The following is a 13,143-nucleotide window of genomic DNA, read 5'->3' as shown; positions in this document are numbered from 1 at the left end:
CAAACATAAATTCCTCTTTCAGGAGAGCATATTTGGATTGTGCTGGATGGACCTGTTGATGCCATTTGGATTGAAAACTTGAACTCAGTATTGGATGACAACAAAACTCTGACATTGGCAAATGGAGACCGTATACCAATGGCACCCAACTGCAAGGTGGTTTTTGAGCCGCACAACATTGACAATGCCTCTCCGGCAACCGTGTCACGTAATGGCATGGTGTTCATGAGTTCATCTGTTCTAAGCTGGAGCCCAATTCTGGAGGTAAATTATCCATTTTCCTAAAACATCAATAACTGTACTATTCACTTTATTAGGTTCTGATTTATTGTTAGTGAATACAAATAGCGAGTCCCATGGATGCAACACAAAGCATTTTGGCATCAGGCCTCGATCAGGATGCTGATCGAGGCCTAATCGAGGCCATATATACAATGCATACACTTATCCTTAAAAAAGATATTTAGAGGCTTTTGATAACCAAAAGTTGTTGGTGTCATAAGATTTCAGTTACAGTTGATGTACGTGCCGCTCTTGTCAACCAAGAGCAAGAAACGAGGCTAATACCGGTAATTAATATGGTGTGTTAAGGATTTAGGCTAATGGTGGTGATGTAACGAAATGGGGGTTACTTTAATGACAAAGATTGAGACCCTCTATAGAAATTGAGCATTCCTTAAGTGGCACAGCCTACCTGAATAATGATGCTATTTGGTTAATATGAACAAAAAACTTAAATGATTTATATTTGGTTAATCTATTTCAAAGAGAATGAAGGCAGTTCTGAAGGCAAAGGGGGTCCAGCTTAGTACTGCTATTAAAAACCTAAAAGACTGACTGGTAAATGCAGAGAGTGTTCTTGTATTATTTTACTGAGATATTGTGATCCTAATGTAATTTATTTAAGCTAGACTCTAAATATTCTTGTATGGTTTCGAAAAAAAAAATCATACACTTGGACGGCAGTTTTATAAACAGGTTAGCACATGCTAATCTAAGGTGTGTGTGCATTCAGACATTATTAAACAAATTAGAATCTTCCGCATTGTAAAACAATGACAGCAATGTGTTTACTCTCACCAGGCCTGGTTGAAGAAACGCTCTCCACAGGAGGCAGCGACACTCAGAGAATTGTTCTCTTCTTCCTTCTCTGAACTCTACCGCTTCAGTTTGCAGTCCTTAGAGTTCAAAATGGACATGTTGGAGGCCTTTGTCATCAAGCAATGTATAAATATGCTGCAGGGGCTAATTCCTCCTAAGGTAATATTATTTGGACAGTAAAAAAATACAGATTAGTTATTACTTTATTTTCTATATAAGTTTTTTTTTTTTTATAGAATTTAGTATAGTATTTTATGTTAATAGTAAAGATAACTGTTTTTTAGCAGCTCAAGGAAAAATGAATGATAAGATTTAGTTTTTCTCATGAAAAGAAATAACTTCTAGGAGGGGTAGAGCTGCTTATTATGTTTAACCACTGATATAAGAATCTGTGATGAAATACATGTAACTGGGGGAATAATCAAGAGTGCAACATCTTCATCACTGATGAAACTAAGATGAAAACACAAATTTATTAGAAAATATAATAAAACTATACTGACTTATTTTGTCACAGTCTTAATGTTAAAATATGTTGGTAGGAAGCATTAATCTTTTTACAGTGGTAAAAGGACTGGTTTGAGAATTGGGGATTAAAACTTGAAATTCTTCTGTTTTAAATTCTGAAACAAGCAAACTTAGGCAAATTATCAAGTTCACTATTTATAATTAAGAATTATTCAAAATGTGTCTGCTAAGCAACGAATTAATTGATTCTAATAAAAAAAAAAAATTTAATAATTAAACATACCATACATAAACTTGGAAGAGGTAAAAAAAAAAAAAAACACATATATTTTTTACTTTTTTTGTTTTTCTATTGATGTCATGTTTTTAATGGGCTCTATGCACAACTTCACCATTTCTTGAACTGTTTTATTTCCTGTTTTTCTCCTGGATACGGAAGTAATGAAGTTGTGCATAGAGCCCATTGTACATTTCTAGGCTTTTTAAAGCAGAAGTTCCGGATTCAGAATTATGCCAGTTTTTTCAATCTCTCTAGGAGCAGCGCGGGGAGTTATCTAAGGAGCACCTGGAGCGACTTTACGTCTTTGCCCTGATGTGGAGCTCTGGAGCTTTACTTGAGCTTGAGGACCGAAGGAAGATGGAGACCTGGCTTAGAGCAAATGACAGAATCAGTTTAAGTTTGCCAGACATTCCTCCAGACAGTGATAACACCATGTTTGACTACTATGTCACAGAGGAAGGTAATTATTGATGTATTAACAAAACATTGCGATCAGATGTAAAAAATATATATATAAATACGCTGTTCTCCAAAATACTGGAACATGTTATATTCTGTTTTGTACATTAAAATTTGTCTTGTCAGGCAAATCTCATATTGAGAAGATTTATTCAAACATCTGACTTAAAATTCAGTGTTTGTAGTGTTATTTCTGTCTATTTAATGTATAAAAATGTCTAATCCTCCAGGTCACTGGGTCCACTGGAACACCAGGGTTATCTTTTATCCATCTGATGTCACCCCTGATTACAGCTCTATTTTGGTCCCCAACGTTGACAGTGTTAGAACAGACTTCCTTATTCAGACTATAGCAAAGCAAGGCAAGGTAAAGTAAAAAAAAAAAAAAAAAAGCTAAAAAATAAATACTCAAAAACATTTATATGTATTGGCTTTTAACAGCAAGACTACTCTGAGATTTCAGATTTCTCTTGATATGACATAAGAATTATGTGATGCCATATTTATCACTAACATGATACACACATTTGCATAATCAAGCCTTTGTAATGGCTGTTTGAATAGAGGTATAATTTAATAATTTTGTAATAAAGAAAAAAGTAAACTGCTCTTTTATTTTAACCAAATTTAAATCTTTTCAAATCAAATCCCTGACAAATATGACATTCATAATAAAATACTTTTTTAACATTTCTTTTTAAAAATTTCAGACAAAACTACAGTGCAGCAAATCATTGTAAGCCACTAAGAACTGTAATATGTGATCAATATGTTTACATAAATAGGCACAAACATCTTAACATTTAACCACTAGATTGGATGCATAAAAACCTACATGTGTTAATATACTAAAACTGATTAATCCCAAAAGAAGATCTTATCAAGTAATTGGTTGATAACTTTTTTTAATTCATGTGTATTTGTAGACCCTAAAACTGCTCGGGCATGATTAAGTTCATTACTGAAAGCAATCTGTTCAAAGAGGTATATTCTCCCAAACATTGGCATTAGGCTTGCGGTGTGGCACCAAGACAGGCAGTGGTAAAGGCCTCTCAACTGAAAATGGATGTTGTCCATGTTTGTTGTCTTGCTTCATCTCACTGAAGAATATACTTGAAACTAATTCTGAACCAAATATCTTCCAAGGCTGTTTTGCTGATTGGAGAGCAAGGAACAGCCAAGACTGTCATGATCAAAGGCTACATGTCTAAATATGACCCTGAAAGCCACATTAGCAAAAGCCTCAACTTCTCCTCTGCAACTACACCTCTCATGTTCCAGGTAAAGAAAAATGTGCCTTACTTACTTTCATGGAAATATACCTCTGTGCTCAATAGCATTTTTTATTTGTCAGAATTTTTTATTTTTTTTTTTGAAAACTGTTACAAGGAATAACCACTCACTTTGTCTTTAATAGCATGCACTGTTAAACTTGGCTTATATATTTTTAGAGAACCGTGGAGAGCTTTGTGGATAAGAGGATGGGGACGACTTACGGCCCTCCTGCTGGGAAGAAAATGTCAATTTTCATAGATGATATTAACATGCCTGTCATCAACGAATGGGGAGATCAGGTTAGAGATCAGCCCTGAAAAATACTTTATTTTCCCCCATTTATTATTTTCATTTGCCTGGTAATAAAGTTTTTTTTCATCCTAATTATATGGTTTTCGCTTTTTATGCTAGGTGACTAATGAGATCGTCAGACAGCTGATGGAGCAGAAAGGCTTTTTCAACCTAGAGAAGCCAGGAGAGTTCACCAGTATTGTTGACATTCAGTTCCTGGCTGCTATGATTCATCCAGGAGGAGGGCGCAATGACATTCCTCAAAGGCTCAAAAGGCAGTTCTCTGTCTTTAACTGCACACTTCCCTCCAATGCCTCCATAGATAAGATATTTGGTGGGTATAGCATCACTGATCTGTGTCTTATCTTAAAGATATCAAATGGCATTGAGAACAAGATGAGCTACAGTCATTAAACTACTTAGAGATTTCCTATGTCTTTGGCATGCCGATATGCAATATTAATCCATACAAAACAGAGCAAAGGTGCTTTGAAAATGTTTTTAAAATTTGATTAAGCATGTTTTATTTTGGTTGATGACAAATAGGAAACCCCCATATTAACAGGCCAACCAGTCTAGCTTGCCAACATAGAGAGAATCTGTCACCAGTTCTAACAATTTTAAGAAACCATTTAAGGGAACATATAAAAAAAGGTTAATAAAAAATTTTTTAACCTCAACCAGAACTTGTCCTTTTAAACCAGTAATGAACCAAAAATACCAGTTCAACCACTAAGTGCTATCTAAAAATCTAGAGAAGGAAAGTTGTTGGCAGTGTCAAGTCCAGTGTTTATTCTTTTCAGTGATGTATGGTAGCAAAACAGACTCTACCCCTCAAACATACCAGAGCTATATATTAACAGTGGGGCAAACCTTTTGTAAATCAATTTTGGGGAATGGTAGATGGTTGTTAAAAGTTTTAAACTAAAGTATTTTTTTTTACAGCCTAACTCTATTTAATAGGCAGTAGGGTATCCTATCTTTTTTAATTAGTGTTTTTTTTACTTTTTTATTTAATGATCAAGAAAAATATATTTATTAGTGGTGGGCCGTTATCTCTGTTAACATGCTAATGCCAGACTCTTAGTTCTTTTGTATTAAGAGCTTAGAACAAAAAATATCACAAGCTACCAGCCCATAAAACTACCTGTGAGGAGAACTGTCATGAGGAGAATACATGAGCAGCACGCCGCGGTGAAAGCCGTGAAATAAGAGAAGTTGATCGAGGCAACGTTTTTGCAGATTTTTGGAGACACTATATTGTTAAAGTGGGACATCTATAATTAGAAATGGGACACTATTTTTTGCAGCAAAAATACACTAAGAAGTGAGCAAAAAAAAATGTATAACTCAAAATCTTAAAGGGGTCATAGAATGCAAAACTGAGTTTACATTGTCATAAATGAATAACGATAGTGCAGAGGGTGAAATGGAGGTACAGAGAAGCTCAAACCCCATCGACACCTCCTTTATCTGCAAATCTCACAATTCAAAACTTCCACCATAAAACGGGCGAATTCAAACGAAGCACCAAATTGATGTCAAATCGGGGGATGTTGTCTCATTTGGTTCTGGCCTGTACTTTTGTCACGCCCCAAAATTGACATACAGACCAGCCCACTGGTTCACTGGCCCTAGAACATGAATAGAGGTAAATGTAAGACATAAGTTTAGCTGTTTAGCCTACAGTTGGGTTTACTTCTACAAGAATTACAAAGCAGGCAGGTTCCCTATTGCTGGGGCGCTGACTGGACTGGACGGGACCGGGCATTCGAACTGAGCCGTGAGCTCTGGAGCTGGTCCGGGTTTGGTCGCTTCATCCCCAGCCCCAACCAGCCCCGGAGGTAACGGCTCGGTTCTGCTGCACTGTAGTTGACCAAAATCCTGGACGATTTTCAAATCCCCCCCGGACATTTTTTTAGGTATGAAAGAGGATGTCTGGTCACCCTACCATATAAACAATTTTGATGTTTCAGTGAGTGAGTGCTTGTTGCTATGATGCATCTTTGCTCAGCAGCTTCGCTCGTTGTAAACCAACCAATCAGCGCACAGCTCCTCTAAATATTAATGAGCATACCATAAAAGGAAGGAAACCTGTCGTTTAATTCTAGAGCTTTTAACCAGACTTGCATTAGAGCACATAGAACAGCAAATATGCAATTTTCAGCCCAACCAATGTTACACACCCTATTCAGAGACCTTAAAGACCAGCACCAAATACCCTATATACTAATTATATGACCCCTTTAAGTAAGAAAAGGAAATTATGTGTGATTTTGCAAACATACAAAAGTCAACCTTTGCTACAAAATTCTGGAGGTATATTCACATATCATGAATACCTTTGGCAGAATATTAATTAGCATTTTTAATCTAGATTATTCTAGATTAATTCCACGATTGCAGTGAGATTAATCTAGATTTAAAGAATTAATCTGCCCACCACTAATATTTTTGCTTGTGAATTGCAAGACTATTTCACTCTTATAATATCCTTTATGAATAACAAAATATATAAAAAAAAAAAAATTATAATTAATTCAGATAAATTCATAGACTATTTGTATATCAATTAGTTTTCTGTTTTCAAAAGTATCACCTGATGCCTATTTTTCTTTTTTTTTTTAAGATTTTTAAAATATTTCCATATTTCAGAAAATATCATTGAAGTCTCATGAAGAAAATATAGATTACTAATTCTAAAATAAAGAAATTGGTTAACTTCAAATCCAGTTGAAAGGGGGCACAATTCATACTTTTTAAATAGCGATTAACTGAAGAATAAGCAGAGTTGTTTTCTGTCATGTTCTGCATCCAGTACCTTTGATAAAAAAAAAAAAGAAAAAGTCATATAATCAATACCATTGTTGCACAGGTGTGATTGGAGAGGGCTACTTCTGCAGTCAGCGTGGTTTCAGCTCTGAGGTTCAGAGCACCATAAAGAGCTTGGTGTCCCTAACCCGTCATCTCTGGCAGAAGACAAAGCTCAAGATGCTTCCGACCCCTGCAAAGTTTCACTACATATTCAACCTTAGAGACCTGTCTAGGGTATGGCAAGGGATGCTTACAACTACTGCTGAGGTAGTCAACTCTGATCAGGTAAGATAAGTTTAATATTGTGTCCTCTTAGCTATTTTTTTCAATAACTTTAATAATTGTCCTAAGATGTTAAAATATAGCTTATATTCATTACTCACCTAGAACTCATTCATTGATCAGTCATTCTAAAGAATAAATATTTAAATCCCTTTCACTTACAGTGCAGCATTATTAATATATAGTCAATGTTTATATGGAGTTTTACAATATTGGTGAGAGATTTGAGCATCAGCTAGTGGAGATGAATCAAACAGGGAAGAAAATTTCTGTTTTTAAAATTTGTTTCTTGCTGAAGTGGCCCACTCTGCATTACTCTGTGGCCTTACTGAATAATTGAATATAGTCAAAGTTCTACTTTAGCTGAGACTGTCCTACATCCGTGTTGTGGCTCCCAGCCAAGCTAAGAGCTTATGCAAATCTTATCACATTCAGTCAGCAAAACAATTTGTTGTTGCACTTGTATTCAAATTGATTAATTAAATATCTATTTTTTTAAATCTCTCTCGTTCTCCTGTTTTATTGTTTTTAGTTTGTTTAAGTAACCTTTGCAAACCCTTTTGTTTTCATTGAAAACAATAACTTCCCAGGTATTGCTGGCACTGTGGAAGCATGAGTGCAAACGTGTAATAGCTGATAGATTCACCATGCCTGATGATGTGGAATGGTTTGATCAAACTCTCGCAAAGCTTGTGGGAGATGAGCTTGGGGATAAAGCCAGGAAAATGGTGGATTTTGGAGTAGACAGATATTTTGTTGACTTCATAAGAGATGCCCCAGAAGCTACAGGTACCCATGAAGCAGAAAATGGAAGCCATTTTTCTAATTTTAGATTTTCTGTTTGAAATGTAAACATTGTTTTGTGTAACTACTTTTCTCACAGGAGAAGAACCAGAAGATAAAGATTTTGATTCACCCAAGGTCTATGAGCCTATTGAATCATTTGAGAATTTAAAAGAGCGTCTGAACATGTTCCTCTATCTTTACAATGAAAACATAAGAGGGGCTGGCATGGACATGGTCTTCTTTCAAGATGCAATGATTCATCTGATCAAGGTATTTTAAAGACTTTTTTTCATGTGGTGACAATACATAGTAAATGTTACAGTGTTAAAGTAACACTTTGTGAGTACATTTGGTCCCACACTAGTTCAGAGTGGGACCAAATGTACTCTTTAATGTTACTTTAACACTGCAACATTTACTCTGCATAAAAGATGTAGATCATGTAATTATTTGTCATTATAAAATTCCAGCCTAAATTGAAAACAAAGAAGAACACAGATCTTGGGGACACTATTTAGTAATGGGATGGTCATGTTCACATATTTTTAGACTTTCACTTTGAGGGAGCTGGTGTCCTCCAAGTTTTTCAGCACATATTAATTGAAAAGCTTAAATTAATTATAATGTCAATTTCTTTATAGCTGGTTATGGTTAATCAAGATTAATTGAAAAATATGAAATATACAGTAAATTACACTGCCTTAGTGAACTGTAATTGAACTAACATGTAAACCTGACAGTGTTTACTTTTTATGTCTCTTGAACTTCTAGTGCAGTTCTAACATGCACTACACTTCCTATCCAAAGTTAGGTTTTCTTTTTTTCCCAGATGCCAATTTAAAAGTAAATGCTGTGTAAGGCTCTGATCTACTGTTTGATGTAACTTTGTTAACTTTTGTCCAAATGACATGCCACTTGACAAGTGGCATAAGCCACTTTTTTTTAAATTTGTGTGATTCTTATCAAGAAACCAAATGGCATATTTTTGTGTGATCTAGACTGAGAATGGTAACAATTTATCGAAAGGCTTAAAAACAGCCATGGTGTAACTAATCTGTAGAATGTATTTGACTGTTTATAAGTTACTGGAAGGAATTAAAATACTATTTTAAAGTTTGAAATATGACGAAATATTTGAAATATGAAGTAGTTGTTTATGTATTCATTCTTTTCATTGTTAACATGCACTTTTTCAGGTCTCTAGAATAATTCGGACACCAGGAGGTAATGCCTTATTAGTGGGTGTTGGAGGCTCTGGCAAACAGAGCCTGACCAGGTTGGCCTCATTCATAGCTGGATACCAAACCTTCCAGATAACTCTGACTCGGTAATGCCCACACTATTTGTTATAATTTTGATATTCATTTCAAAGATCTATGTCCAGAAATCGCTGTTTTTCTAAAGAAAGAAAGAAAGAGCTGTTTCTCTAAAGTAGCAGAGTGAATTAAGGGTTGTTAGAATCAGGATTAAAAAGAACCTAAACCATGTTATTTATTACAGATTGTTTCAGCTTCCATGTTTCTCCAGCTGTTTTTGGAGCTCATTTACCTTCCATGTTCATTTACTAACTAGTTTTGTTTTTTGTCTCTTTCTTTTTTTTTTGTTCATTTGTTTTAGAAACACACCCTGTACAGTAACAAGGAGCACAGCCGCTCCTTGTTACTGTACAAGGCTGTCAAAGGCCTCCCTCTTGTTCTCTGTGAGCACTTATGGTCACCATATTTCCCATTGGCCAAGTCTCTAACTCACTTTGGTGGTTGCTATTAATATGAATGAGCCTGCTTTTTTAATTTCTCCTCTTTGCTCGCCAAAGCACCTCCAAGGGAAACAAGCACGTCAGCTGCATGTTTCCTTCATTTGTCTTTTCTATACTTACTCAGTTATCCCTCACACAAACGACTCATACACATTCAACCCTTTATTTGTATATCAAATATCATTAAATTTTTAAAATTTAGAGATTTACTATAAGACTTTTTATTTAAATGGTAAAATTGTTATAATAAATAATCTGGAAATTATTTTCATTATTTTTACATGATGCTGGTTTAAAAAGAAAGAGAGTATGTAGATGTGTGTGCTTGTCTTGTAGATGTAGATGTCTTATTTTCTCTACCAGTGAGTTTTAATAAAAACAAACTCTCTTCTTGATCACTATTTCAGAAAGCTAACAGTTAAAACCTAATCCTGTTGGCTCGCATGCATGTATTTGCCTTTTCCTCTTTAAAATTCAATCATAAAAAAGTGTCACCCCCTCTCTAATCACTGCTTGCTGTGATTAGTGCATAAATGTTTCCTCTACTCACTGCAGTGAGGAAATACAGAAATGCATTTTTTTATACAGGGGATGGTTTGAAACCAATCATAGAGCTCCGTTGTATAAGCCAATCACAAGAAAGTAATCCACGTGTGATAACTATTTGCTCCGCTCCGGTCGGGTGTTCTGTCAGCTCAGCATATCGCATCAGGCCAGCATACCCTTAGTAATACGCATTACATAGAGTTTCCTCTGTGGTTATCAGTCCCATAGAATGGCTTCAGATTGTGCCAGTAGCCTCAGTAGGTTGTTATCACCGAGTGAATCCTAACCCTAAAGTCATTCCTTTCCGCATGCAGAATTTATTCATCTATTTATGTGTAATCTGAAAATAATTTCAGTAGTTCTTCATATGCTGTAAAAAATAAATAAATAGAAATAAAATGATCCGCAAGTCACTCATATTAAAAAAACTAAAAACAAATAAATCTCCTATCCTGTCAACTTGGTTGTAGAATCCTTTCCCTGTAATTATTTAATTCTCTGTGAAAAAATGCAGATCATTCTTAAATAAGATCCTCATCTAACCGACATGCAATGTTTGTTTTTAAACCTAATGTGTGTAACGAACAGTGAATGTTTTTTTTGCTGTTGTTTTATGCACAAGCTACGACAAAAAACCTGACTAAATTGCAAAATAAAACAGCATGCTTGGAAGTAAGGAGTGCGGAGACAGAGGAAACTCTATGTATTTTATATTACTAAGGTTATGCCAGCCTGACACAGTATGCTGAACTGACAGAACACCAGATCGGAGTGGAGCAAATAGTCATCCCATGTGGATTACTTTACTTGCTTTAGCTCAGACAAGATACATGCACACAACTCTAATCTGGACTGTCAACAAACCCTTTTTAAGCATTTAGAAAACTGATTTCTTTTTCTGAGAATATCTGTTTTATTTTTTGCAGCTCATATAACACCACTAACTTAATGGAGGACCTGAAAATGTTGTACAAAACAGCAGGTCTGCAGGGAAAAGGTGTCAGCTTCATCTTCACTCACAATGAAATCAAGGATGAATCCTTCTTGGAGTACATGAACAATGTCTTGTCATCTGGAGAGGTGGGAAACATAAACAAGAAATTCATTTTTTTTCCCCCTCTTCTCATCCTTTTTCTAATAGTTTTGAATACTTTCACATTACATTTCTTGTTGTTTTCAGATTGTTCATCTTAATTTTGATCTTTTTATAAGTTTTTCGGAGTTAAGCTGGTCAGTCTTCCTCTCTGTGTTCACACAGTGATCCATTCTCTTTTCCAATTTTAGCACAATATGGTTTAACTGATCAGGTCACTGGTTGCTATGAATATCAGGTTTGTGTTTTGAAGAGAATAGGCTGTGCTGCATTTTTCTGGAGAGATAAGGAACAAAATGGAAAGATATGTTTTTTTTGTGTGAGTGATCAAGAAGGTCAGTTAGACAAAGGCCCCTCCTTACAGCAGCATTGCTTTGTGCTCACAAGACGATCGCCAGTCTATACATATCATGACATCTGTCTTGACTGGAAAAAATTTAAATACAATGCTTAAAAATGTTATTTTCAAGCATTGTTGGTTTTTTTTGTAGCTTTTCTAAGTTACTTTGACAATATAAATGCATCTCTATTTCAGCCATAATGCAATTTTTCTCTGCTAGTATATTAAAGTTCTAAATTCAGAGTTTAAGATCAATTTCATCTTTTAGGTGAATTCTAATTAAGTAAATTACAGTTTTAATGAAAAAAACAAGAAAAACTAAACCTATCACTTTTAAGTCACTGGAAGTGAGATACAACTATGTTAAGAACTTGTGTTAATCCAATTTTTGTAAAACAGGTGTAATTTCTGTCTTTAGGTGTCCAATTTGTTTCCTCGTGACGAGATAGATGAGATCCTCAGTGATCTCTTACCTGTTATGCGACGAGAGTTTCCAAAGCGACCACCGACCAATGAAAACCTGTATGAGTACTTCATGTCACGGGTCCGACACAATCTCCATGTTGTTCTATGCTTTTCTCCTGTTGGGGAGAAGTTCCGCAACCGGGCGTTGAAGTTTCCAGCACTGATATCTGGCTGCACCATGGACTGGTTTAGTCACTGGCCAAAAGATGCACTCGTTGCAGGTATCTCCAGTGGGCACTTTTTTGTTAGAGTGGAATTTTGCCAAATTATTTTAGTAGCATTAGCTTATTTAGATGTTTATAGTTTTTTTTTTTACTGTTTTTCTTACTTTGAATAAGTTGTTCATTTTGTGGTTGCTAAAATTCTAAATAAACAAGGATATTTTGAAATCATTAGCTGTAACCTATCTATCAAAACACTTAAAATTGTATACTGTAACTGCAGAAAAGCTTCCATAATTTTAACCATGTGGTTATTTGCTACCATTTCCAGCTGTTAAAACTTGAAATGCAATGCTTACCTAAACCAACTTGTGTGAGTTCTCACTTATTTATTCATTGTAATATGGACCCGGTGAGACCCATATCAAAGCTATTTATATTTAGACTCCTCCTCAAAGGGTTCTCAAGCAGAATTTTAGTAAAGTTTTTTTCCTATGCAGCTTCCTTTCACACCTAATGCTACGTTCAGCCGGCATGCTATCGAAGCAGCAGAAGCAGCTGGTTTACATGCAAAGTAAATGGTTGAACCGCATCAAGAAACATCAAAAGGTCGTGCACACCTGCCTTTTTATTCCAGTGCCTGCCGTTTGGTTTTCCTAAAAGAAAACCGCTAACATCTCCTTCCAGTCGCCACAAACAATAGCAGAAAACCCCAAAGAGGCGACCAGACTGTTGAAGAGGATTTCCAGTGACAGCGCACCGCCGGTGTATGGGGGTTTAGCACTGATCTGACAGCGAAATAATATTTGAATTCAGGATCCTAATCTTCTGACTTCACAGAAGACTGCAACTTGAAAAGATATTAAAGCTACTTTTTACCCACTTATAACAGCAAATATAGCAAAGCCGCTCTCTGCCATTGAACACAGGAGCAGCAGGAGCATCATATGCATCTGTACACATTTTACTGGACGCCCTTCAGGAGCATCAAGGATGCTCTCGAGGCACGTCGGACCTTAATTTGTA

At 35.6% G+C, this 13,143-nt stretch overlaps 1 protein-coding gene across 1 annotated transcript in view; it reads left to right on the top strand.

Moving 5' to 3' along the window:
• dnah5 (dynein, axonemal, heavy chain 5) overlaps nt 1-13,143 on the top strand; it is a 103,998-nt gene that overhangs the window by 51,583 nt on the left and 39,272 nt on the right. The window contains exons 49-61 of the mRNA XM_015373911.1: nt 23-264; nt 1,084-1,260; nt 2,105-2,309; nt 2,539-2,675; nt 3,455-3,589; nt 3,760-3,882; nt 3,995-4,208; nt 6,750-6,973; nt 7,561-7,759; nt 7,854-8,026; nt 8,953-9,083; nt 10,985-11,138; nt 11,910-12,177. Of these exons, the coding sequence (XP_015229397.1) occupies nt 23-264; nt 1,084-1,260; nt 2,105-2,309; nt 2,539-2,675; nt 3,455-3,589; nt 3,760-3,882; nt 3,995-4,208; nt 6,750-6,973; nt 7,561-7,759; nt 7,854-8,026; nt 8,953-9,083; nt 10,985-11,138; nt 11,910-12,177 (2,382 nt within the window). The remainder of the gene's footprint in view (nt 1-22; nt 265-1,083; nt 1,261-2,104; nt 2,310-2,538; nt 2,676-3,454; nt 3,590-3,759; nt 3,883-3,994; nt 4,209-6,749; nt 6,974-7,560; nt 7,760-7,853; nt 8,027-8,952; nt 9,084-10,984; nt 11,139-11,909; nt 12,178-13,143) is intronic.

This window comes from Cyprinodon variegatus, unplaced genomic scaffold, assembly GCF_000732505.1.
Source record: "Cyprinodon variegatus isolate N-32 unplaced genomic scaffold, C_variegatus-1.0 Scaffold5, whole genome shotgun sequence".
Classification (NCBI taxonomy): domain Eukaryota; kingdom Metazoa; phylum Chordata; class Actinopteri; order Cyprinodontiformes; family Cyprinodontidae; genus Cyprinodon; species Cyprinodon variegatus.
Note: the sequence above shows the minus strand (reverse complement) of the source record. Positions and strands in the feature narration are given on the sequence as shown.